Source organism: Chiroxiphia lanceolata, chromosome Z (assembly GCF_009829145.1).
Source record: "Chiroxiphia lanceolata isolate bChiLan1 chromosome Z, bChiLan1.pri, whole genome shotgun sequence".
NCBI classification, from domain to species: domain Eukaryota; kingdom Metazoa; phylum Chordata; class Aves; order Passeriformes; family Pipridae; genus Chiroxiphia; species Chiroxiphia lanceolata.
The window spans coordinates 44,706,649-44,733,429 of NC_045671.1; the positions used below are offsets into that span (position 1 = coordinate 44,706,649).

The 26,781-nt window shown below is 39.4% G+C and overlaps 1 protein-coding gene across 7 annotated transcripts; it reads right to left on the reverse strand.

Annotated features, from left to right (window-relative positions):
• Nucleotides 1-440: 440 nt before the first annotated feature.
• Nucleotides 441-21,679, reverse strand: DCP2 (decapping mRNA 2). Of its 7 annotated transcripts, none has more exons than XM_032674747.1 (12): nucleotides 21,541-21,678; nucleotides 17,117-17,268; nucleotides 15,370-15,497; nucleotides 14,858-14,956; nucleotides 11,960-12,112; nucleotides 10,259-10,371; nucleotides 10,046-10,153; nucleotides 9,464-9,565; nucleotides 9,184-9,310; nucleotides 8,518-8,625; nucleotides 6,995-7,046; nucleotides 441-6,429 (listed from the first exon to the last, which is right to left on the reverse strand). In XM_032674747.1, exons 1-12 carry the CDS (start codon nucleotides 21,591-21,593, stop codon nucleotides 6,263-6,265), a joined length of 1,362 nt encoding a protein of 453 aa, XP_032530638.1. In that variant the 5' UTR covers nucleotides 21,594-21,678; the 3' UTR covers nucleotides 441-6,262. The 7 variants fall into 7 exon arrangements, with proteins under 7 accessions (XP_032530638.1, XP_032530639.1, XP_032530645.1 ...); XM_032674748.1 differs by having other exon boundaries at nucleotides 441-6,426; nucleotides 21,541-21,677; XM_032674754.1 differs by lacking the exon at nucleotides 17,117-17,268 and adding an exon at nucleotides 16,273-16,321 and having other exon boundaries at nucleotides 15,370-15,464; nucleotides 21,541-21,654.
• Between the last annotated feature and the right edge of the window lie 5,102 nt (nucleotides 21,680-26,781).

Genomic DNA, 26,781 nt, shown 5'->3' on the forward strand with positions numbered 1-26,781 from the left:
CACCATACTGAATTAGCTTTAAATGTGTTGCTACTTTTTAGTTTCCTAGCAGCTGTAAAATAGCTATTTTGTGTTTATTTGATATAGAATTGTAAAAATTGCATTTATTTATACAGAGGCATTTATAATACTTATTTTACAAATGTTCTTATATTCTGAATAAATTTCTAATGCTGTTTCTTTGCCTTTGGCGTTGTTTTACCATAACTTGTCATCTTATTGTTGAATGGGCCACCTCTAAGTATCCTAGACACAAAGGTACCTCATCTCCAAGGTAAGTTACTGAGGGAGATGGTGTGACATTGTCAGGAAAGTTCCTGTTACGGAGCCACAAAAAGTTGGTGAGAACTCAGCTGAGATCTGACATATTAGTACTTCCCCCAAACCCTCTACATCTTCAATGAACACTTTATAGAAACAAAAGGGCACATGTGAAACTGTTTCTACACATCTAGTTCTTTTAATAACAAGTTATATAGACCAAAAAAGAAAAAAATAATCTTTCATAAATACTCTAAAAGCACTGATTGAAGTTCACATACTTCCTTTCTCCAGTACATCCAACACCTTTTTATTTTCTTTTTCTTTCCATTGTGCTGAATGGGCTCCCCATCCACATTTGCTATTTACCTTAAAAAATAATACTTCTTTTCCTGGCATTATGTATAATCACTGCTGCTAACTGGCTTAAGACAACACCTAAACATTCTACAGTGAAAGAATAATCTGTACCAGCAGCACAGGCTTTACATTTCACAATGACCAGCAGTCCTTATATTCATACTTCAGTAAGTTTATTTATAAAGTGATTTAATTTTACAGAGAAAATATAGAAGAAAATGTCAACTTAGTCATAGTCTCTTAAAAGGTGTGCTTCAGTTTCTGAATCAATTCATAACAAAATCACAATCATCAGTACAGCAGATGTTACAGGTAGTTACAGATTTTACTTAATACAATTCAAGGGTTAACTACTGCAAACTTTCTTCAAAAGAATATAATGGAAATTTAATAAAATCTGTAATGATTTTAACCTTATTAGCTGTACATACTTTCTGCTTAATTAGCACTGATGTGCCACTTACATAAAAGCGAGGAAAACAGATCAAGTTCTTCAGCTTTAAACAAAGGAGGAGGAAGACATAACCCTTCATGCATGAGCCATATAATAAAACATTGGCTCCCTGTTTTCTGCCAGGCATGCAATGCTGCCCTGAAAAATGTTATTTTTTGGAAGCAATACACAAGTCAGCCTGGATCCTGCATTATTATGCCAGAATTAATGGACAAGCCCCCACCTTCTTCTGTAGAGTCTTGTTTCACTTTTTAGCTTTAAAAGTGCCTTGCAAATGCAGCTAAACTGCTCCTCAGGGATGAAGCACAACTTCCACATATTGCAGTGCCTTGCAGACATCCTTACTGAAGGATCCTGTTGCAAGTATAGGCATGAGAAGTATTTGCTGAGAGCTCTTGATCGTGCAGTTTTGCATACTTTTTCTGCATAACAAAACTATGTACCCAACCAGTAAGATACAAATGGTTAATTTCCATAGTTTAGTAATTTTGATCAAACATGCTTAAAAAAATCTGCCAAGTTTTTTTTCTCACAGCAGGAAGTGTGTTGTAGAGAACTGTGTTTGCAGGATCTGTATTCTTAAAAAGCTACAAATGCCTTTTTTAAAAATGATTAATGCTCCATGAGCTGTAATCATTTTCTTAAAGGTACTGAACTGTAAGTCATACTGGAAACAAGAAGCCAGTTCTTCTGATCAACAGTATAAATGCTTAAAAATGACAAAATACTCCGTTTTCAGTAAAATTCTTAGGCCTATTCAAATTTAAACATTCTGTATTCCATGAAATGTTAATAATTACTTAAAAGGAAGCTTTCTTTTTTTTTCCTGCAAGAATTGAAGAAGGACTTGAAGAGAAGCATCCCAGAGCTGAGACAATTTAAAGATAAGGGCTTCTGTAAAGCTGAATCTGTACAAAAAGTTAAGTCTCACTTAACATTTTGAATGAAAACACAAGTTAAAACCCAAGCATTTAACTTTATAGTACTACTTCTAATCTGGAATCTTCTATCATCTTGAATATGGCCATTGTAATTGCTACCTATGTAGTCTTCCTTTTAGTCCATAATCTACATGAGAAAATGAAATGCACACACAGCACAAATCCTACTGCATCTATTGGTGCTTACATACAGGATTAAGAACAGTGCAAATACTAGCATTTAGCCTACTTTCTTGAACTACACTATTGCTATAAATGCATAAGAACAAAAACTTATTATGGAAGAATAGTGACATTTCCAAGTCTAATTTACTGTAAAAGCACCTTCAGTTAGTTTGTAGAAATTTACCGTATCTTAAATAATTTTGGTTGTTTCAAAAGTTAAAATATTGTAATAACAAAAACAATTTGAAATTATGAAGTCATGTATAAGCACCAGATTATTTAACGTTTACAGTGCAAGAATTAAAATTGGTTTATTTACAGAAATTAAATCAAGAGACTCTTTTTCCAATTCTCAATAATTATGAGCTTCCTAACATATTTAAGAGTATAACCTCCAAACTTAAAACATGAAGGCACCTGACTTCACATCTGGAAGAAAAACCTGTTGCTCAGAATTTATAAAAAAACCCAGGTATCTGAGGATTAAGCAGCCCACTAACCCCACAACTGGGCAGCCAGTCACCCATGGAGCAGCAGTGCTGTCTTGCACCACAGGATATCAGAGCTTGGATTTTTAATGTAGACTCTTGCTCTTCACACCAGAATGACATGAGTGCAAAAGCAAATCTTCTACAGCAAGTAAAGGTTGGAAAAAATAACTTATCTGAAATTACAGTCTGAGACCAAGTATGTTAGAAATAGTCAGACAAAAAGCCTGCCTTATTTTTAAAAGGAACTGTTACAGCTATAACAGCCACAGGCAGATCAAGGTAAAACACAGTGTATTGTTCTCAAATCACCAAACTAATTCAGGAAGGTTGGAGCAGAGCACAGAAGCCTGGAACAGAGACTAGGCCCAAAATTTTATTAGAAACTATTTATGGAAGTTTGGTCTAAAGAATTTACATTGTGTTAAAAAAAATACTTTGATTGTGCAACAAATAAAGCTATTTCCCCTCTTCTTCCCATAACCACTGCTGCCAGACTTCAAACCATGTAAGACACAGCTCCTTCCAAAAGATGGATGATGGATGTACATCAAGGAGTTGAAGTTAGTAGCACTTCAGCACAGAACATATGTCACTCAAGTGGACAGGACACTCTTCAGTCTGAGGTCAAAGTACAGAGCATTCTGTGAAGGAGAGATGCTAAAAACCTCGTGCTAAAGCAGGGAGTTTATGTAGTACCAGGAAACTGCAAACTAATACTAGATTCCCAGCACCACACATCTGTAGGTTTGTTTGTAAAATGTTTGTTTATTCCACAAGTTCTTTAGCTGCAAAAACATTGACTGACCATTCATAATAACCCCTAACATGCAAGCATTCTCAAACTGACTAATCTGTTTTTCAAGTATCTTGATACCAGCTCTTGAGTCTGACATGCAAACAGTTAATTGTTTCTCTGTGTCTGGCTCCTATAAAGTAAAAACTCACAGAAAGAAAGCCTAAATCTCACTTGCTATTTCTTCACTGTTTTATGGAAGATAATGTAAACAGTACTTCTAAACTTAGAAATACAATTATAAAAGGATGGTGAAATAACACAAAGAAAGTAAACAAAATGTTCACAGTGCAGGGCATGATGGAACCCATGCCTCCACACTTACATAGTTTTAGAAACCTTACTGAGAAAGCAGAAAGCAATGTTACTACAAGAAACAGTACCCTTATACAAAGAAGTAAGTTATTGCATATTTATCACATTTATTTGCAACTCACATTAAGGCTAGATTTACTAAAATCATGACATGTATAAGCCCCACTTTGGGTTGCTTAATGAAGCAACCAGTGTCTCTTATAGTGAACCAACCTTTCACTAAGAATTAAAAAATGACACAGTAAACAGAGGGCAGCCAGCATCTCCTATTCATAGGACAAGCTTCCAATGTTTTGAAGACTTCCTCTTGTCTGGGACAGAACTTCCCAAACAGATGACAGATGCTCCAAGTTCACTGTTTCATCAACATCCCCATTATTTCGTAGAGCATTAATGAACTATAACTAATTTATCTGAAAAGTCAACTTATTTATAAAAAGATTTCCACAGCCTGATATTTAATTATGCCATAGGAGAGTCTTGTCATCTCCACAGGCAGTAGCAGCCTCAGGATACGAATACAAACTTCTGCCTCACCATGAGTAAAGGCACTTTTGCTGGGAAATCAACTAAAAAAGCACTAAGGAAGTAACTAAAGATCAGTTTTCACCTGAAGTTGAATAACGTAACCTCCTCCAGCATTATCCCACCTTCTCAATTACTGTTCTGTTTCATTTACTGCTTTGAACGGCCTTTGGATACTTTAAAAAAAAACAACAACAAAACAAAACAAACAAAACACAAATGTGAGTCAAAGCTAGATTGAGCTATTTCACAATTTGGTCTTGAAAAACAAGGCCCTCAGAACTCTTGTCCTCTAGAAGGAGGAAATGCTGTAATCCCTTTCTCCTGTTGACTGATACAGAAGTTGAGCACTCCCATGGCCAAAATTATTACAGCATTAGAGTTCCAAATTACCTGGTGCCAGGGCAGGTGAATAAACCAGGAGAAAGTTCTAAAGCTATTTCTGAGGAAAAGCACTAGGTAACAGATCAGGTAGGGTAGGTGAAGTAGGGTGGTTGAAGGAAGACTAGGATTTTGGTTTTGGATGATGCATGAGTTGCATAAAAACTCAGTGCATGAGCATACACTACAAGGGTGTAGTTCATTCAACCTGTGAAGTTACCAATTAATCACCTCTATTCTAGAGAAAAGTCCATTTTTAAACCTGGGACATACATGCTTGCTATCACAAGCTGCTGTGACAGATTATTTCAGTGCATTTCTATCAATTGCAAAGCACATGCTCAAAACCCATTAACTTGAAGGTGATGTAACGGTTCATCACCTCAACTCTCACTGGTTTTTTGTTCCTCCCTTCCACTCCCACCCCATCTTTGATGTTTTTCCCAAGAAAGCACTGTAGCTGAAATCGACTGAGGCTAGATCATTTAAATACTAACTGCAAGTGCAATTCAATACTACTGGATATATACAGAGCAGATACACTACACAAGAGATCTGAGGACAACAGCACGGAATACAATACTGAACACCCTTGAAATAGTTATTGGAAGCCTGATTAAGCTGTTCAGTGTCACACAATGCCTCTATTATCCATGCACCTGCCTTCCTCCTCAGCAAGATCTACAGAGGCTTATTTACATTCAGTATAAATTCTACACAGGTAACCTCTCACAGACAAAGTCTCAGCTTTTCGTCTTTTGAAAGCAGCTGCAACTAGGGTAACACAGAACTTTGTAACTTCTTCTCATGCAGCTGGGGACAGTGCATAAGAGTTGGACACTTTGAAGGGCTAACTTCTACTCAGTTTGTGTATGATTACTGAAGACCAAGGAAGAGTAGGTACAAGAAGTCAACATGTTAACAGATTTGACTCCAAGTACTAGTGATTGCTAGCCAACAGAAACTATCAGAGTAAAGGAGAGAAGGTATTTTGAGCAAGCAATCAGTACAGAGAAAGGATGACAGGCTGAGGCTAGGTTTGAAATGTGCAACTTGGTGTCAAAATCACTAGGACAAGTGGAGTCCTCTGAGAATTAGTTTCATTGCCACTGCGTAATATTGCAGTTTACTACAAAATAACAACTAAAGTCCAATAATTTACATCCAAGCAGTTAAAAGTTTAGCAAGCTAGTATACTCCAACAGTTAAAAAAAAAGTCAATGACATTCTACAAAACACACAGGAACTTAAAATAAAAAATGAAAAAAAACCACCAAAAATGAAACACAAGTTAAATGAATGCCCTCTAATGCACAGCTAGGAACACGTGAACTGAACATTGGAAAGGTACTTTTGTGGACAAAGGCTATACTGCATTTAAAGTGCAACACTTGACTATGCCACTCCCATACCGCAAAGAGAACAAACCCTTCCAAACCACCAGTCAGTCCCTGCATTGCATTTAAAAACAAATGAACAAAACAAAACAAAAAAACTCCTGAGAAAGAGTAAGGCTGGATAAGAAACCCCCTCAGTTGCAACAGGCAAGTCTGATTTATTCCTATTAAGTTTACTGTCAGAGGTCAAAACTTTTCATTATGGCATCGTGGTCGAACTTGAAACTCAAGAAAGCTCTCGATGAAAAAACGAATTTGTAATGACCATTGCATGCCATAGAATGTCCCTCTACATGTTCTGGCAGTGGGTCTTCACTGGAGCAACACATCTCATATGCTGCTTCTGCTTTAAGAGAAAAAACATGAAACAAATTTTAAACAGGTAGTTTGCAATGAACGTGTCAATAACAATACAAAGCCATACCTCAATCTTATATTCAACTAATATTTATAACAAAACCTGCATCTTTGGTCATAAACAGAAGAAGATAACTCAAACAACAATATTTACAAGTTATATAGTGGCTAGAATAAATCTTAAAAGTCACTGCAATCTGAGAACACTTTCAGTGGCCAGTTTTACCCACATAATAGTCTTTGCAAGTCATTTTTTAATAAGGAGGAAAGAAATATGACACTATTTTCTGAGAAGTAAGTAAAGAACTGTGTCCACTCTCCTGCAGCTTATTACTAGCAGGACATAAAGCCTTGAAGCAACACTCAATTACCAGCACTGCATTGATTCAGATGCTATTTTCCTAAACCAGCTTTCAGTTACTTTTTACTCATTGTATAATCAGATAGTCTTAATAATTAAGGAGAAGAATTGCAAAATCAACATGAAAGACTGTATTTTTCATTTAAAAAACAAAACCAAACCAAATCAAAACCAAACAAAAACAACCACTTGCCTGTTTCAAAGTTATCTTGAAGTCTTCTTGGATTAAGCTTTTTTTCACATTTCTGGTTAAGAGAACAACCATACATTACTCACTTGACAAAGAGATGGTATTCTATTCTTAGGGGTGTAGTTTAAACATCAGCTAAAAGGCAAACTGGTTATATTTGCCTTGACACACCTCCTCATGTGTGAATTACTTTAACTCAGCATGAATTCTGTAATGTTACTTTAGCAAGCATGCATCAGGTCTGCAAGTCTTTCAGAAGCATGTAACCTTTTTAACAGTCAACAAACCATTTTTAAAATGCAGGCCTTCAGGGGAAGATTTTGAGTGCTTTCTACCTGTTTTAAGATGAAAGAGTCTTGCACATGATGTTGTGCACATGCATAAGTCCACTCTTTAACTGGCTTGTCTCCAAAAAGGCAAGGGGAATGTATTTGCAAACATGTTGCTACTGCCAACTAAATGAACATGCTTTAGAGACACAAACTTAGAACCTCCCTCTCCAGGGAAGAGTTGTTTTAGCCCCAGGTATGCTGCTCTAAGTACACAAATACAGGAAAAAAATCATGGCACTTTGCTCTCCCTGCGAACAAAGAGTTCCCTGGCCTTCAAATTGTATCAGAACATTATCACTGGGACACAAAATATTTAAACTTCAAAAGACTGACAATCATGAAAATGCAAATGAACTAGAAATAGAAAGTATTTAGAAAAGTAAAGACCCTACAAAGTAACTGCAGAGTATTAACAGTTCCACTTTTTTCCGTGAAGATCCTACAGATCACTGTGGCAGTTTTTTAATATCCATACAAATTTCTGGGCAGTCAATTCTTTGACTTTTCATTCTTCTACTCTCAGGCTCAAATACAATTACCCATTTCTTGCTACGGTGAGAATTTTACAGGATAAGAGTTTACAGTTTCTGTACATTTACATGAATAACAAAGAAAGAGCAATAATCGCAAGCCAGAAAGAGAAGAATTTAGCTTACAGTCTGTAAATAAGAAAAACTAAAGCCTGGACAGGCCAGTTGAGCTGCATGGAGAACTGGGGCTCACTGCTGCACAAGACACAACAAAGTAGAACTGAAGAGCCATAAAGAACAAGGAAACAAAAACATATTCTGTTAAAAAAAGGAAGTACAGCTCAGTGAACCTTCTCCCAGCCAGCTGAACTGTGGGGAAAAATACAATTAGTTACTGTAAGGGAAAGGGGAAAGTAACAAGCCAGGAATATCACACTGGAATTTAGAAACTGCTGCAGTTCTACTCTGTAATTAAAAAATTATATGAGATTCTGGTGTCCAAGCCAAGCATGCATCTCTACATTTTTGCTAGAGAGAAGGGAAATAATAAGCATATTCACACAAGGTAAGAAATGTCATATATCTACAAATACATGTCAAATACTCTGATCAAATATACTTTTGAGAGATAAGCACTTCATTTTCTTTCAGCAGGACATTGGCCTGGATGTCTGTCAGGCATTACTGGAACCTGTTAATGAGACGGCTACTGCACATTTCTTACCAAGGTATGGTTTTGCTTAACTGCTTGACTGTGGACTCCATTTGTTCGCTTCTTTTGGCTGGAAGTGTCTTGATATTGCTTTCTGCCATTGTTCCTCAAGCTCTGATTCTGCCATTAAGTCCAAAATAAGTAGAGAGAAGAGTTTAAATGGCACCATTGAACATCTTTGCACTGACACTTCATAATTACTAGCTTCAACTTCCCTCCAAATAACTTCAAAACATGTAGAGTTTCTTTTGTAGACAAACTGAAGCACACTGAAATTAACCAAACATACACTCAAACATACAGAGTCATCAGCAGTTACTCAGTCTCTCTTGCACTATTAGAGAACTATTACACAATAAATTCAGTTCAGTGAGTTCCCACGCACCCATATATACTAGGGGTACCCAAAATATTTCAAAATAGTGCATGGAAGACACCGAAAATGCAACTAGTAATTACTACCTAAACCTGAAACAACACAATTAGTACCTGATACCCACTACCTCTAATGTGAGACAAATCTGAGAATTTCCAAGAGTATCTCCCCACCCTATGTTTCTGTTTTTGCATTCTGTAGTGATAAAATTTGCTATTTTCATTCTAGAGAGGAATCCTTATGAACAAAGACATCTGTTTTAAACAGTCCAGATGCATATGTTTGCCTAAGAAACAACCTACCTTTATTTTCAAAACTTCGGACACCTCAGTATTATTATATGGCTTCTGTAGCTGTTTTGGCTTGTGAGTGCACTGCTCTCCTGAAAAGCCATCTGTAAACACCTGCTGACTACAGCGAAGTTTGGATCTGGTACAGGAGAACAAAGAGTTTACAACACAACTTCAAACTTACAGACAGCAGAAGACAAATATGAAAGAATTTTCTGCTTTTTGAGAAAAATCTGGAAGACAAGCTCAAGTAACCTAGTATGGAAATTCTAATAATGCTCAGTCCACTTACCCAACTTTATTTCGCCTGCTGGTAGAAAACATCTGTTCTCCACAGACCACAGGCCAGGTCCACATTAGCATTTCTCCTGCTGTTCTCACTACTGGTGCTGACCTGACATAAATTATTGGAGCTTTCTCTTAGGGACTAGAGGTTTTTAAAGTTTGCTCTATCACTTTTCACTGAGCTGAATCTAAAGCCAGCAGCACTTGTTTCTCTTCTGATGCCCACAGGTTTTGTCTAGCTAGCTATTTCTGACAGTACTTTACAGTCCTAGTTTAGAGAGTCCTATTTTTCCTCTGTGGAAGTGCCAAAACCATTGAACTTGAAGCAGTGAAACTTGTTTTAGTTTCTGGGTTTTTTGATTCCCATAAACAAGAATCAAGAAATTATCTCAGTTCTGACACGTGTATCACAATATTAATTAAGTTCTCATCCTATGTACAGACTTAGGACATAAGCCCACACTTTTATTTTTTTTATTAACCCATTTTATTACAGGAACATGAATTCTCATAAGAAAGGACAAGCAGCTTTGTATGACCAATGTTTTATAGAAAGGATATAGAGGTGTTAAACTGACCTGGTTCTTACCTAGCTTTTTCCAAGTTGGGCTTACAGGGTGTACTTCCTGCAGATGAAAAACCATTGTCACTATCTGAGGAATCTCCATTCCTTCGGGAAATCCATTCCCTCAATGGTCTGTGAGCAAGAAGTACAACAAGATCTACTTACTAAAACAAATCCAAAGAATTAAAGTTGTCTGAAAGACCCCCTAACCTACCATTTGCTTCATCTCAAACTTACCTGATGAAGGGAATTGCCATAAAAAATTTGTTAGGTGCCAAGCCCAGCTTGGACTTCGGGGTCATGTCATTTCTGTGGCACGGTAATTTGTCAATGGAAAACCACTCAATATTCTAGAAAAAGAAGAAATAAAATAAAGATACACACTATTGTAACCTTACAGAATGTTACAAATGTGTATCAGCCACAATTATTTCCCTTAATTAAAAAATTACCACAGAAGACTTAAATTAATGGGCCACAACAGCATTTTTCACAAAAAGTTAATTAACAATGGGGTCATTCTTCTGACTGCCACTACAGAGTAGCAGATGTTACAGCACATACTCATTGCAAGACATCACACCTAAAATATGAAAGGTATTAATCAGCAACTAAATTTTGTGTAAGAGAATTTAAAACCTTCTTACTATTTTACTCAAAATGCCATCAATCCTAGACCACCAATACTAGTTCAAAAATTATCAGAAAAAAGTGTATTTACTTTGGGAGTAAGTTTCAGGTTTTGTTATAAAAGAAAAAAACATGGGTAAAGGATAGGATCTGTGTTACAGTTTATACACTACAGTTTTAACTATTAAAAGTGTATACTTTGCACGATGGGGAAGGAAATCAGAAATTCTGACTACTGTCATTGTAGAAGAACCCACATGGGACTTCCTACTGCAGGATCTAACCCCAAAACCCCAGGTCCAGATAAGATGTACACTACGAAAATAAATTACAAACTAAACAAGTTTTCTATGGGTTTCTACAGGGAATACAAAAACAACACTCCCGATTGTATTAGATCGGGTGAAGACAATGCTCCAAAACTCTGTCTTTACCAGAACTCTTCATCATTCCCACACAGATAGTCACTGTTCCACAAAGGGGAATATTTACTGTATTTTTTGAAAAAAAATCAAATTTCATCTTACTTTGTTTTTGAAAAACAGGTCTCTAACACAAGAAATTAAGTCCTGTCCAGTCAACTGCAAGTACCTTTTCCTGTTTAGAAAGATGGATGCCCTGTTCAGTGGCAACATCTGCATGGAATTGTAGGGAGAGCTGTTTTAAACTGAATTGCCATACAAGAAAAATATTCCAACTTCAAAGATCGTAGATATCAGGACCAAAGTTTCCAACAAATCTACTACCTGAGCCTTTGCCTTTCTCTTTCCCTTTCACAATATCTTTTAAAGGCATAAAGGTACACAAACCATCCAAAATAGTTCTCATTCTTTGTCCCCTTCCCAACCTCCTCCTAAAATATACTCTTCCTTAAATAGGGATAGTATTAGCCATGCAAGAGAAAACACAATCCTTAGTTTCTCCTTCTCATATGTAGGCTTTTGCATATCACCAACTAACAATTACACCTTGAGAAGAACAAATAGTTTTACATGCACCTGTAAGTAGGAATAACATGAAATGATTAACACATACACCACACATAAGAAAAGAAGGAGAAAATTAATAGTTTGACAGCATGCTCTGATGTTGTTCTCATGATGAATGGAGATGTCAGACAGACGGTCAAGTATCAGTCTTTGCAGTTAAACTGCAAGAAGTTGACATGACCGTACAGTGCACAGATGCCACTGGCATCTAATATTTAAGGTATTCATTGTGCTTGGCAGTTTAATTATTTTACAGGCTCTTGGCTTTAAAAATCAAGCTCCACAAGGTTCCTATAGGTTCAAACAAGATAACACATACCCGAATTTCCCTTCTAGTTTTGGGGTTGAATTTTGTGTTCTTGGGAACTCCTGGAATGATGTACAGTCGTGCTAACTGATCATTAATTCGCAGCTCAATGTAGTCTTCTTTGCAGATATAATCTTTTATGTCAAACCCAGTTTCTTCAAACACCTGAGAAGCATACAAATTAAATTAGTGTGTGCCTATTCAGAATTACCCTTTCACAACCTATTATCATAAGGGAAGAAATGACTGTTTTTTGCATATGTTATCCATCATGTTTATCCATGAAAGCTTCTGGAAAAAACAAGCCTTTGCACAGAGATGTATGCTCAAAAATAGAAAAAATATGTAAGATCGTATGTGCTTCGTATTTCTCTAAGACAGTAGACTTGTAATGAAAGTTGAAACAACTCTATTACATCTTCACGTAGCAATTTATTAATATTTATGGGGAATTCTCTAGCTACTCCTCCATGCTGCTGGATGCATGGAAATCTTATTCACAGCAAAAACTAGTATTTTGGGAGTAAAGACATCTTCAAATTCTATCAAGGTTTACTTGCACCTCGATTCTTCCTCTTTTTCACAATCCTTCTGCTTTAAGAACTTTTTACCCCCAATACGTAATCCTGCATGGTCAGTTCCTCTAAAGGGGAAAAAAAAAAAAAAAAAAGCATGTCTAGTAATCTTCAGATTACTAGAAAGACAATGACATTTTGAAAGAACATCTTGTTTCAGTATTTTATGGCCTTGCAGTGAAGGATCATAGATTCACAGAATAGTTAATGTTTCAAGGGGCCTTAAAAGATCATCTCTGCCAACCCCCGGCCACAGGCAGGCACATTTTTCAGATCATATTGCTCAAAGTCTTATTTAGGAATATTTACTTTTGACAACATTTATAACATAAAAAGAATAATTTCAAACACACCTGATAGCTTAAATCAGATCATGCCTCTAAGCTTGCTAAGAAAATACTCATTTTTAGAAACTTCCTTGTCCTCAAAATCTCCATAGGACATACAACTACTCAGAAAACATGCAGGATTAATACCACTATGCAAAATATTTCTGCCCAGACAGTGGAAATGCATGTGAACACACACTCATAGAACTGGGTATTAACTCTAGGGCTGCTAAGCTCCACTGCCAAGAGTTCGGAGGCAGAAGTTCTCCTTAAATTTTTAAAAAACTAGGTTTAGAATTAAAAATAGGAACAGGAACTTCAGTAAAACCTGTTCTCAACCCCCACCCAGGTAACTCCATATAAAATGAGAATAGCAGACAATACTCAAAATATGTTATGCAAAATACCAATTTAAATATTAGTATCAGCAAAATATTTCTAAGTCCCATTTTTGAAAATGCAGAGAAAAGTAAAGACAAATAAGAAAAAAACATGAAGCATTTAATACAAAGCAAACAATTGATCGGTTAGTCTTCAAATTAGCACTTCCCCTCCTACATAAAAATAAAAAGCAAGCCATCTTCCCATCTAACTACATGAAGAACACCAAAATTTTGGGGGAAAACAAACAAAAGACCCCACCATATACTGTTTCAATTAAGACAGACTGTTCCTCTATACTTACTCTCACTTCTAACACCAATATTTTTGTTTCCTAAATGATATTTCCAGATGATATAAATGAATTCACTGAAAAACTTCTTTTAACAAGGGAATAATCCATTTAGTATGGTTTAGTTCTCATCAATTTCTGAAATACTACTGAACTGTGCAGGCATTGCGAAATGAAGACCTCTTCAATCAGATCTCACACAGCTGCAGGTTATGGTTTTAGATATGTGCTGACTTCAGTTAAAGTAGTTAAAAGATTTACTTCAGATATTACAAACATCCCTATTCCTGGCCACATATAAGCTTTGAAGAATATGACAGTTTATCCACAGTGACAACCTAACTTGATGGAAGGAAGGTCACAGCAACAGTGCAACAGTGCTGTTCACTAGTGACATCTAAATCAATTCTTCAAATTAAAAATACCATCAAAAAATTTTTTTTCCAATATAACTGTGCCCACTTTAATGCTTTTGCTAGCATAACTTGAAGTAAAGAGGAAGGCATACTTTGTGTCACTCCTTCCTGAAGCAGTTATGCCTAGTCCATCTTTGACAGGTATATTTAAAACAAGAAAAATCCATAATTTCCTAGATACTGATTCAGTCCAACTGTAAACAACACTAAATGCATCATAATACTTTCCCTCACCTTAATGTTCTCTCTCAAAAACTCTAGATGTACAAACTCAGTGTTTGTTTGACATAATACAAGTAATATTCTTTTACAGGGCATTTTTAATACACAGCTTCACTACATATCTAGGTCTCCAGGAGCAATAAATACCATAAATTATTTTATTTTTCAGATTTTACTTGTCATATACATTGATTTTTGTTCCTGCAACACTGAAAAATAGAAAAGCAAAGTTCTTCACAATTTTTACATAAAATTCTACAATATCTAACTTAACTCCTTATCCTCTTTTTACAATCGAGTGTAAATTCCAATTCTTCTACATTTTTACAGTTATGGTAAGCCTTGAAATTTATATTCCAAAAGCCATTAAGTACATAAGATTTCCCCAGCAACAGAAATAATACTTAAAAGTAAATTCACAGCTCAGCAGAGAATCTTAAAAATAGTACTAATTTCATTTAGCACATTAGTGAAAACCAATTTGAAACACAAAACTTCAACCTTGATTATCACTCTGGAACTCAGAAAAGCACCAGAAAGTACAGCAGAAGATGACTGCAGGAATAGAGTATTTATTTACCTGATTGCAATAAAGGATTCTTAAGTAAAATGTTTTCTCATCTAACACACATATCCTGATCTCAGCAAGATTTCACTTCTTTAGCTTAAATTTAAAGGAATTAGATATAACTTACCTCTCTAGCAGCACAGTCATGAGGAGCCTCTTCTTTATTTACTTTGCCTTTTGGAAATCCCCAGCCAGACTTTGCTAAATAGCCCTGAACCAAAAGAACCTACAAAATACAAGGGAATGCAACTGTCAAACACACAGGTGTTCTCACCAATTTCTCTAAAACGTTTTCTCTCCACCACCCCCTGGTTCTCCAAAAGGATACTTTAGCCTGAGAGAAGGAACTCATTAGGTTTGTTGTGTTTTAGCAAGAACTGTGAAATTTTTTATGGGCTCCTGTAACTCAGAATGAAAAAAAGACCCAAAACTGAGAAGCAAAGCAAGCAGAAGTGTGTTTACTGTCTCACATATTATATTTCTGTACACAGTTAACTGTGTCAAGTAACTGTCAGATCTTTGCAAAACTGACAGTGAATCTAAATTTCTCCAGAAGAAAAACACAAACAACCAAAAAATTACTTCTGCCAGCATATGCCATCCTTCCCTCTAGTGCCTCACAACTATTTCGATACTCACATTTTCAAGTGTCTCATCAAGAATAATTGCACCATAGGTTGGCACTCCCATTTTGTATTCTTTCCACTCATCTAAAACCTTTTGTACATCTTCACCTTGAGGCAGTAAAAAAGGGCAGTGATTGAAGAGTATAGCAAGATGCTAAGGAAGATAAATGTAAGTATCCAATCACACAAAGACTCAACACTTAGAATAAACATACTCCCTCCCGTAAATGCTTTTAAGATATATTCTCTTGGAAGTAAAAAAAAAATGTTATGAATAATTCAGTATTAAACACTCAAGGTCGGAAAGCATCAAGTAATTTGGCAATTCCAATGCAAGCCAATTTAAACAAACAAAGAAGTGACAGGAAAAAAGATGACACAAGGCTGCTTGTTTGAAGGACAATCTTCCCTAATTTAAAGTGTTCCCTAATTTGAAAAAATAGTATCCACACAACAGTTATTTTGAATATATATTATTCTTAAGCACATTTTCTTCATTTTGAAGTGAGCAAGACAGACAAAAATCTTGTGCTTTAAGTAAGTGGGGATAATTTTTTCCCACCATCATTTGTGACTATGGTACAGAATCTGTACTTCAGTATTTACTATGCAAAAAAAAAAAATATTTTTAATGGCATCAAGTTGCAGAAATCTAAATTCTAATATACTTCACCAAAACTCATGCAGAGAAAACATGAACAACCTTTACATAACTCTAAAATTTTGAGAGCAAATCTGCAAGTCCTTAATAAAAGTATTAATGTTACATATTATATATCTGGTTACTACTATAAAAATATTATAATACTGATAAAAAAGCAGAGTACTTAGAAATATGACACTGCAGCAGAATTAATATTTCTGGCAAATGTGAACTAGAGAGGGACAGATGTAAGGAACATATAACATCTCCTACACTGTGTTCTTTCTGCACTCCTTACAATTACTCGAAGAATTTTGTTGGTCTGAAAAATACAATAATAATTAAAAACATGCATAAAATTAATAAAAAATAACTGCATAATATCAGCCAAGAGAATATGATCATATTTTTACAGTTTGTTGTCAAAATAAAAGCTGCAGTGTTTCAAAGTAAATCTATATTATCAAACAGATAAGTAAATTGTGTAGTGAAACCATACATAATATTATCCTGAAAGTCAGAAGCAATATTCCAAAACCCATATGAAAAACATATGCAAAAACATTAAAACTAAAGCCCTCGCTGGATGAAAGCCACAAACTTTTCTATAACTTCGAACTAGTGTACATTCCAGCAGCCTCTGCAAGCAATGAAAAAAGCAGGGGACAATCATATGAATTCAGTAAAAATGCATCCTCTCCCCTATGAAAAGAAACTTTCAAAAAATACAAACCATTGCCCATGGGGGAGCACATACCACCTTCAGCTATGTTAATATTTGTGTCACTATTTACTTGAAAACCAATTAAACTAAAGAGTTCAATCAGAAGAGCTCCAACAGCTCATCCTTGAAACCTACCCAGCATGCCAAAGTGCAACTATGAGGAAAAAATCCTCAAATATCAGAAATTATTTCTCTAGCAGTCTGAGAGACATCTCTTTTGGGTGCCACAAAATTACGGAAGCAATGAACAGGGAAGATCACATACCTAGTAATACTAACTTTTAATCACTAACACTTGAACTGATGATTTCCTTCCATGAAATATTGTTAACAACAATTCAGTTTGCACTTTACCGCTGAGACAGAAAACAATCACAGTAATAAAAAGGATATCAGCTTTAGCAAAGTCTCTTATCCCACACTGAGGTAATCCTGGTGTGTTTTGCATGTAGAAATCCAAATAAAACCAATGGGCCAGTTCAATCTGAAAACACACTCTGATTGCATTGTCTCTCTCTTCACTTGGAATGTGCAAAATAAATCGGCTGCCAGAAAAGAAAGAAGAGTAACATTAGCCAAATCTATTGATTTAAATGAAGCTAACAACAAAAACACATTGCAATAGTAGAATTCCTGATCCATTAGCAGATACAAACAGACCACCAGATCTCCAGTTGTTCTGCAGGGACAGCAAAAGGTTTTCACAAAGTAAAACACAACTTTGAAAGTCAAGAAAGAAGACAGATTACAATGTTCTTTCAGAAATATCAACTACAACAAACTAAGTAAATTAACTGTTGTGAAAACGGGGAGGGTGAGGACAACCTACATGAATGCCCTAACTACAGAAATGAAAGCACCAGTAAAGAACATCTGCAAACTCTGATAAGAGATTTCAATACATTTTTTTCAGAACAAAAGTTAAACATGGCTATGTATTTTCACTTAAAACCACAGTAAACTACTAATTTATTTAGATTTTAAAATTCAATACGATCCTACTAATTTCCTCAGTCTGAAACAGAACATGGACAATTGGTTCTTTTTCAAGTCACGTTATGCTTTAGCCCAGACACTCACAAACACAAAGCACCAGAAATGTAAGTAGCACTGTGTGATAGCTTATTTTACTTAAGTAGAAGAAACTTCAATTGTTTATTTTTTTGTATCAAAAGCACAACTTTCTTTTTAGAAATTGAAGGTCATACACCACATTGAACTTAAATCATCTGACATAGATCTTTTACATTCAGCTCCTGAGTGCCAGCAGCTAAGTTCCAACAGTGCATATCATCGCTAGAGCTGGAAACATTTAAGAAATCTTTACTTAAAATCTGACAGGTATAAATTGTTATAGGATGTCAAAATATGCACTCTGGTCAAAGAGGCAGAAGGTCACTTGTGCAGGCATACACTTGACACTCTCATTGTCTCCACTTCTGTTTTCTTAGGTGTGTGTCTGTATATTTTTTTATTCTAATTTCCTTCTAGTGAGATAAAGTTGCTGGAAAGAACATTCCCACAGCCCCTCATCAGTCAGTGGCCAAGTCTGGTTCTCAACACCACCTCCCTTATGGGTTTGTGTCCCTGTATGCTTTGTTCCTGGATTTCGCACCTTCTTACTATCCCATTTTCACACTATAGAAGGTCCTTGAACAGATATCCTTACAGAATATGACAGGCCTGAAAGGGCCTGTGTGAACCTCACAAAGTTCAACAAGGCCAAGTGCAAGGTCCTGCAGCTGGGCGGGACAATCCCAAGCACAAATACAGGCTGGATGGAGAGAAGCACTGGGGAAAAGGACTTGGGGGTGTTGGTGGATGAGAATCTTGACCTGAGATGGCCATGTGTGCTCACAGACAATTCTTTGGATCAAAAGCAGAGTAGGTAGCAGGCCTAGGGACGGAATTCTCCTCCTCCACCCTGCTCTTGTGAGACCCTACCTGCAGTGCTGTGCCCAGCTCTGTGGTCCCAACACAGGGAGGATGGGGACCTGTTGGAGTGAGTCTGGAGGAGAAGCATGAAGATGAGCAGAAGGATGGAGAACCTTTCCTAAAAAGACAGGCTGAGAGAGTTGGGGTTGTTCAGTCTGGAGAGGAGAAGGCTCTAGGGAGACCTTATAGCACCTTCCAGTACCTAAAGGGGAGCTATAAGAAATATGGAGAGGGGCTTTTTAGAAAGGCATATAGTGATAGGACAAGAGGGAGTGGCTTTAAAGAGGTCAGGTTCAGATCAGATATTAGGAAAAAATTCTTTACTATTAGGGTGGTGAGACACTGGAACAGGTTGTTCAGAGAAGATGGGGATGTCCCATTCCTGGAAGTGCTCGAGGCCAGGTTGGAATGGGCCCTGAGCAACTGATCTAGAACGTGTCCCTGCCCACAGCAGGTAGGTTGGAACTAGATCATCTTTAAGGTCCCTTTCAACCTAAACCAGTCTATGATTCTTCCTTACATAAACAACCTTATTCACTTCAACAACTGTATTTTCCCACTTCCCAATTTTCAGTTGGCAATACCACCCCTAACTGCTCATTTCTTTTGAAGGTTCCATTTTGAGTGCTGAAAAAAAGCCCTTACAGACAAGGCTTCTGTAGATAAAAGGTAAAAAGTTAAAAGTCTATTTTAACTTGAAGTACTGCAGTTGGACATAAATCTAAAGATACAACATATAGCAGTACCAAAGAGGAATAAGAATGTGCCAGGCATTAGGCTTAGAGGAACAACAGCAAAGTCAATTAGAATGCTACTTATTAATCAAAAAGTTAACTTTTAAGTTATGTGGAGTGACTAACAACAGGCATCTCCAGGTTGTATTGGGTGCAGCTGCCCAGCTGCTGCAGTGAGGGACACACTGCAGGGCACAGTGAAGGCAGCAGCCAGGATGGTGGAAGTGTACTTAGGAAAGGACAAAAATGCCAGACAGGCAAAGGAAGGGAGAAAAAGAGCATGAAACAGCAGTGCAAACACTGAAGTTGGAGAAGAAGGAGGGATAGGAGGAGCTCCATGGCAGAGGAGATGTCTACCCTATAGCCACAGTGGTAACTGGTAAGCAACATTCCTGTCTCATCCCGAGCCACAAGCTTTCTATCCTATTTTCTCCTTCATCTTATTGAAGAGAGGGAGTGAATGGCTGGGTGTACCTCTGGCTTCTGAGGAAGGTTAGCCAACCACAATCCTGAAGTCAAATGATGGGGTAACAGCACTTGTTTATAAGAGAAAGTGTCAAGAGGCCCCAAAACCTAAATTAAGTCTCTGCACTTCCACTTCTTTATTCAGCGAAGAACAACCAAGCAGCAATAAGAGAGCATGACAAAAAAATTACAGAGGTACTTGTGACGTGTTTTTTAACAAGACTCAGTAATTGAGTAGGAAAAATTGTTTGGCTCTTTCTGCCAAAATTTCCACTAATATCACATACAGAGAATGTGAGAAATTACAGCTATTTTTATAACCCATTTCGAGCCAACCACTTGACTACACTCATACAATTATAAGACAAAACACCACTTCAAAGCTAGAAAATGACAGCAGCTCAAAGAAACACAGTAAGACAGTGGGACTGACCCTATCACTGACCCTATCCAAATACTCTGTTATACTAGTGACACTAATAGGCTGTATCAGTTTTGTAAACATTGTAATTCCCTTCTGGATTTTCTGAAAAGTCTCAAACACCACTTCATATATGAGCGGGGACCTAAAAGGCACATTCCATCTCTGTGCAAGGAACGCAAAGAAGACACAATGAAAACACAAACACGGTTCAGAGACCAGAGAGAATTTAAAGAGAGAATTAGAGAATTTAAAATTTACTTACATATCGCAAACTCTGATTCTTGCATTAGACTCATGGAAAACAACACTGAGCAGAGCAGTTCTACCCTCCTGTAGTATTCTCGCTCCTAAACATTTTCACTCATTTGAAACTAGTAATTACAGGAAGTGGACTATCCTTCGTCTCTAGTAACCTTTCCCTCTTGTACATAAATAATTCAAGAAGGGTCTCTTTGATGATTTTGTGCCAAATATCAGATCTAGTCTGGGGCACCACATTTTTTGGGATGATGAATAAATTAAAAGTCTGAAGGGCTGCTCCACAGATGATCAGAGCTTGAGACCACAAGAGGGAAAGGTGCCTTCCCACTTCCTAAGAAAAGAGAACCCACGATTTATGAAAATTCAAACGCAAAGCCCTGAGAACAAGAAAAGGTGACTCTTCAACTCTGAAAGTACCGATGGGTATCCCTTTTCCTCCGCTGGCACATCCCATTCCAGCAGAGGTAAACGAGCTGGAGGGACTCTCTGACAGCCATTCCAAACGGATCCCGACGCCAGAGCGGCGGCTGTCCCCCAGTCCATTCCCACCACGTCATCCCAAACCCCCGCTCCGGTTTCTGCTTCCCCTGCGCAGCTTCACCTCGTCCGCCCCGGCATCGCAGGAAAACGCCGCAGACAACGTTCTGCCACTTCCCCCGCACTCCCGGCTCCCGGTCCGCCGCTCGGGTCCGGAGGGTGCCGCGGGCAGCCTTCCCGCCCTCCCAGGATAGATCCCTTCGTGAAGGCGGAGCCTCGGGCAAAGGGGGGAGCGGGTCGAGCCCCTTCCTTCCGCTTCCCGGCCGCCGGGGGACGGCCTGAGCCGCCCCCTCCAGCGGCTCGCCCCGCACCCCCGCGGCACTCCGAGCATCCCACGTATCCCAAACATCCTGGGCCCCCCGTCCCGCCAGGGGAGCCGCCGGGCGGAAGGCGCCCACCGCGTCCTCCAGCAACAGCGGCTCCGCAAGCCCCGGGAGCGCCCCCCGCGCGCACGACCGCACCTGCATAGGTCGTCCAGGACGCTGCTGGGGATGTCGGCCCGTTTGGTCTCCATGGGGAATCGCGGCTCATCCCGAAGCGGCGGAGCCCGCAACGCAGGGACGCGGCGGGGGCGGAGCCGCGCGGGAGGGGGGGGAGGACGGCGGAACGACAGCGGCCCCGGCCAATCGCCGCGCGGCACCGGCGGAGCGGCGGCCAATGGGGCGAAGGCGCTCGGGGCCGACCGCGGCGATCAGGTGATCGCGAGTGGCCAATGGGCGCCCCCTGGGGGCGGGGCCGCCGCGTGCGCGCCGGTTGCGCCGCGAGTGGGGGAGGCGAAACAGCGGGATGCGAATAGAAAGGTGTGGAATAAAGGGATCGAGAGATGGGGGATAGAGAGGTAGGGGATAGAAGGGTATGGAATAGAGGGATAGGGAATAGAGGGATAGCGAATAGCAGATAGGGAATAGAGGGATGGAGTAAAGGGATGGGGTATAGGGATAGGGAACAGAGGGACAGGGAATAGAGGGATAAGGAACAGAGGGATAGGGGATGGAGGGATAGGGGATAGAGGGATAGGGGTTAGAGCGATAGGGCATAGTGAGATAGGGAATAGCGGGGTATGGAACAGAGGGGTAGAGAATAGAGGGGTAGGGGATAGAGGGAGAGGGGATAGTGGGATACGGGATAGCAGGATAGGGAACAACAGGATAGGGGATAGTGGGACATGGGACATGGGACATGGCTGAGGTCGAGGGAGAGGATCCTCCCCTTGTACTCAGCCCTGGTGAGGCACATCTGGAGTTCTGGGCTACTCAGGACCAGAGGGTCCAGGAACTCCTGGAGAGGGTCCAGTGGAGGGTAACAAAGACGATAAGGGGTCTGGAGCATCTCTCTGATGAGGAGAAATGCAAGAGATGGAGCTGTTTAGTCTGGAGAGGGGAAGACTGAGGGGAGATCTCGTTAATGCATATAAATATCTCAAAGGCAGATGTCAGAGGATGGTGGCAGGCTCTCTTCATTGATGCCCAGAGACAGGATGAGGAGCAATGGCCGTAAACTAAAACACAAGAATTCCACCTCAACATGACGGAAAACTTCTTTACATTGAGGGTGGCAGAGCATGGAACGGGCTGCCCAGGGAGGGCGTGGAGTCCCCCTCTCTGGAGACGTTCCAGACCCACCTGGATACGTCCCTGTGTCACCTGCTGCAGATGACCCTGCCTTGGCAGGGAGTTGGACTGAGTGATTCCCAGAGGTCCCTTCAATCCTCACGGTCCTCTGATTCTGTGAAACAAAACGGGCTCCGGGTGGCATTCTGGAGGAGCCTCCCTGCCGGCAGAGGGTATCGCTGCTCTCTGCGCGGCGGCTGCTGCTGCCACTGCACCCTCTGGTTCCAGTTAAAAGCGAGTATTTAGAGCGTTCCTCCTCCTGTCCTTTCCCCGCTCCTTCGTCGCCGAAGTGCCTGAGCTCCCTCTGGTGGTCGTTCTCCTCAGCGGGCTCGGGGGGAGAATCGGGGAAATGAGAAAACTTGTGGGTTGAGATAAAGACTGAATTGTCTACCAAGTTATTACTATTGCGTATTAAACCGTAGAGAAAGCAAAACCTGTACACACAGGAAAGCAAAACAAGGAATTAATTCACTGCTTCCTGTGACCAGGCAGGTGTTCAGCCACCCCGAGGAAAGCAGGTCTCCATCACGAGTAACAGTGACTTGGGAACACAAATCCCATCACTCTAAATATCCTCCCACTTCCTTCTTCTCACCACAGCTTTATATACGGAGCATGAGCATTCCATAGTGTGGAGTATTATCAACACTGTTTTCAGAACAAATCCAAAACATGGCTCCATGGTAGCTAAAGAAAATTAACTCTACCCCAGCCAAAACCAGCACGTAAAGATACCAGCCCAGTGTTACACTGAAGACACAAAAAGTATGTATATTCACAACATATTTATTAACTGTTGGGTACAGAAAGTGAGAAATGTATCCTTTGCCTCCTTTTCAAAGCTATAACAAAGGACAAGAGACTCCATAATAGCTCCAGAAGTACAAGGGAAGGGCATTCAACCAGGTATAGAAAGAGCAATACTGTAAGAAGACTTCAGAGCCCTATCTTAGTAAATCAGCACATTTACATCTATTGGTGCTCTCCTCTCCAAAGTCCACTCCATAGTATTTGACAGTGACTTTTGCTCTGCCACCTTTATTGCTGTGATATTTGAGGTGATGTGTGGATCACATCAGTGTTGACTTAAAGAAGTACTTTGGCAGAGGAAACTAAGTCTACCACTAGCAGAACTATTAATACGGCTAGACAGAGGGACAGAGGGAAGGGTCTGAGTGACTGATAAATCCCATTGCTCAGGGATCCAGAGAGTTCAGTTTTTACCAGAAAGGGTAGACATAGGAATTTCTGTAAAAGTTATATGATCTGCATTCTTTCAGGTATCAGAGTACTCTTCCTACTACCGTTTTTCCCTGCTCTGCTACATTCCCACCCTGCTCCTGCCATCCCATGTGGATTTGGTGCCCGGAGCTCCTACAGCTAATAAAGAGGGGGAAAGAAAGTGGTTTAGAAAATGCACTTTGACATGTCCTGTTATCTGTTGTACTTTTAGCCCATCCCTGGTGTCTGGAAAATACCCAATCTGATACAATGAAGAAGTAAATGTATCAAATGTTACCTAAGTTGTGAAAAAGTCTTAGATAATAAGCTGCTTAACATAAGAGAAATGTACTAACTGAAGAACATAGTGAAAGTTTGTAGGCAGTGCTGCAAGCCCCCAGCACAGGAGAGTGAGAAGAGACACATTTGAACATTTCTGCTTGCTTCATTTTGGAGACACTGCTGAAAGACTACAAGAATATAAGAAAAAATGTGTTCATAAGTAGGTTTTAGAATGGTGTATCATTGGTGTTTCATTTTTTTTGTTGTCACTTAGAACCTTGTTGTACACTTTCTAATTTCTTTGCTAAAATAACACGCGCTGGTCTCGCCCATTAGCTCCCACAAAGCAAGTTGAGTTAAAGCTGACACATTCAGGTTACAATATTTCCCCAAAGACAAATCTACACTTAGGTCCCTCCAGGGAACTTGCACACACTGATGTGTTGAAAGGGAAGTTGGCAACACCTCTTGTCAAGCTCCCAGGGCAATTAGGATGGTAAGAAGGCCAGGTAGAGCATCGAGAAGCCTACCCAGTACCCACATCCTCTCATAGCTCCAAGCAATGTGCAGAATCACCCCGTAATGTGGTCAAACTGGTTTTTAATCACTGCTTATTAGCCAACCTTGGCAGTCAGAAGGCAACAATAAGATATTTGGAAAATAATTTGTGTTCTCTGTTTGCACTGGGCAAAGAGAGAAGGTGGCAGCAAATAAGAAAGGGTCACTCGTGCACATTCAGAAAGGAACCTCAGAAGAGGAGTGACGTTGGACAGGAAAAGCAACAGTTGAGGGTGAAAAAAGTTTTGCTTGGAGAAGCTGACCAAAGTGGAAGATTGCAATGAATAGGACAACACTCTCAGATGCCAAGAACTAACAAAATCCAGAACTCAATAAACATTTGTTTGCAGCTTATGTTAATTAGAATAAAGACAGAGCCTGGAGAATCTGTAATCAAGAGACTGCAGACTTCACCTTGCCTAAGTCATCAGAAAAAGGCTTTCATTCCACTCAGCCCTTCAATAAACAGATTCTACACTAAAATCTCCAACAAAGGATAACTAAGCAGGGAAGTGGACAGAAAAGCACTAACTTCCATAAGCAATAAGAGCTCAGCACCCTCAGTTGCTGCAAGTTGGTATTTTGGGTCAAATTTGCATACCAGGAGACAATGCAAGCACTACTCACCTGCTTTGTTCTGTGTGTTACATGGGAAAAGAGATGAGTGGAAGAGCTGACACAGACCTATATCCCAAGAGATGTCGGATATACTATATAACCATTACTATATAACTCATGCTGAGAAACATAAATAGTTAAAATGTTTTGAAGCAAGGTTTAGGTCATAGCAAATCGCCCACACAAAGTTAATGTAAATGTAGGCTTAAATCCATGTGTATCTTAGTTCCCTGACTGTTAAGGAGAGAGAACCACAAAGACCTGGAAATAATCTGGCAGGGTTTTTATTAAATGAGAAGCACCATAGAAAGGGCCAGACATGTGGTGATGCACAAGATGTTACAATAACTAACAAGATGTATTCAGTAGAAGATTTGGATGAAGTATGGTACCTAAATCCTGGAGAGGTTCTCTGAACCCTGAAGAGGAGATAGGAAACACATAGAAAAAAGGTAAGTCAGTGATCACGTGGTTAGTTTATGTGTAGAGAGCAATGATGGGACTGTACAATAAAAATCTGTATTAGGCTTTTCCTAATAATGTGTTACTTTACTCAGATAATTTCTTCCTTAAGACTTTGCAGGTGATCATTAATTTAACAGCAGTGATGTGTACACTGTTGTACATACATGACAAGTATGCAGTAAAGCACAGCACATGCTAAAAGTCAAGACAAAGCTTACTTAAGGCAACACTAAACTCAAACAGGCTTAACCAGCTGATCCAAGTAACATAGCTATCCTTTGGGTGTGATCACCAAGCAGATGGTTGGAGGAAGTCCAGCTCTGGGGCCCCAAGCATAGGAAGGATGGGGACCTGCTGGAGTGAGTCCAGAGGACCACGAGGACTATCAGAGGTTCAAACATCTTTCCTATGGAGACAGACTGAGCGAGCTGGGGCAGTTCAGCCTGGAGAAGAGAAGGCTCCAAGGAGGTCTTATAGCACCTTCCAATACCTGAAGGGGGGGCTACAGGAAAAACGGAGGAAGACTTTTTGCAAAGGAATGTAATGACAGGAAAAGGGGGAATGGTTTCAAACTGAGAGTAGGTTTAGATCACACATTAGGAAAAAATTCTTTGCTGTGAGGGTGGTGAGGCACTGGAACAGGTTGACCAGAGAAGCTGTGGGTGCCCCATCCCTGGAAGTGTCCAAGGTCAGGCTGGATAGGTCTTTGAGAAACCTGATCTGGTGGAAGGTGTCTCTGCCCATGATAGGGGGATTGAAACTGATTTATCTTTAGTCCCTTCCAACCTAAGCCATTCTATGAGTCTATGAAGTATACACCTGTGCTAAAGCCAGAAGCTAACCTTTAACTCTGGGTGGATGATAGCAGTGGACCACACAGTGGAAAGACATACAGTGTTGAAGACAGATAAAGAAGTCCCTATCCAGTCTGATCCTAAAATCAGACTA

What these genes read in the sequence shown, in the direction of transcription:
- DCP2 (XM_032674747.1), bottom strand. Translation starts at nt 21,593, where the DNA reads ATGGAGACCAAACGGGCCGACATCCCCAGCAGCGTCCTGGACGACCTA. An exon ending in ATGGCAATTCCCTTCATCAG is followed by an intron (nt 10,154 to 10,258) that starts GTAAGTTTGAGA and finishes TCTTGCTCACAG; the next exon opens with ACCATTGAGGGAATGGATTT. An exon ending in CCCAACTTGGAAAAAGCTAG is followed by an intron (nt 9,566 to 10,045) that starts GTAAGAACCAGG and finishes AATTTATGTCAG; the next exon opens with GTCAGCACCAGTAGTGAGAA.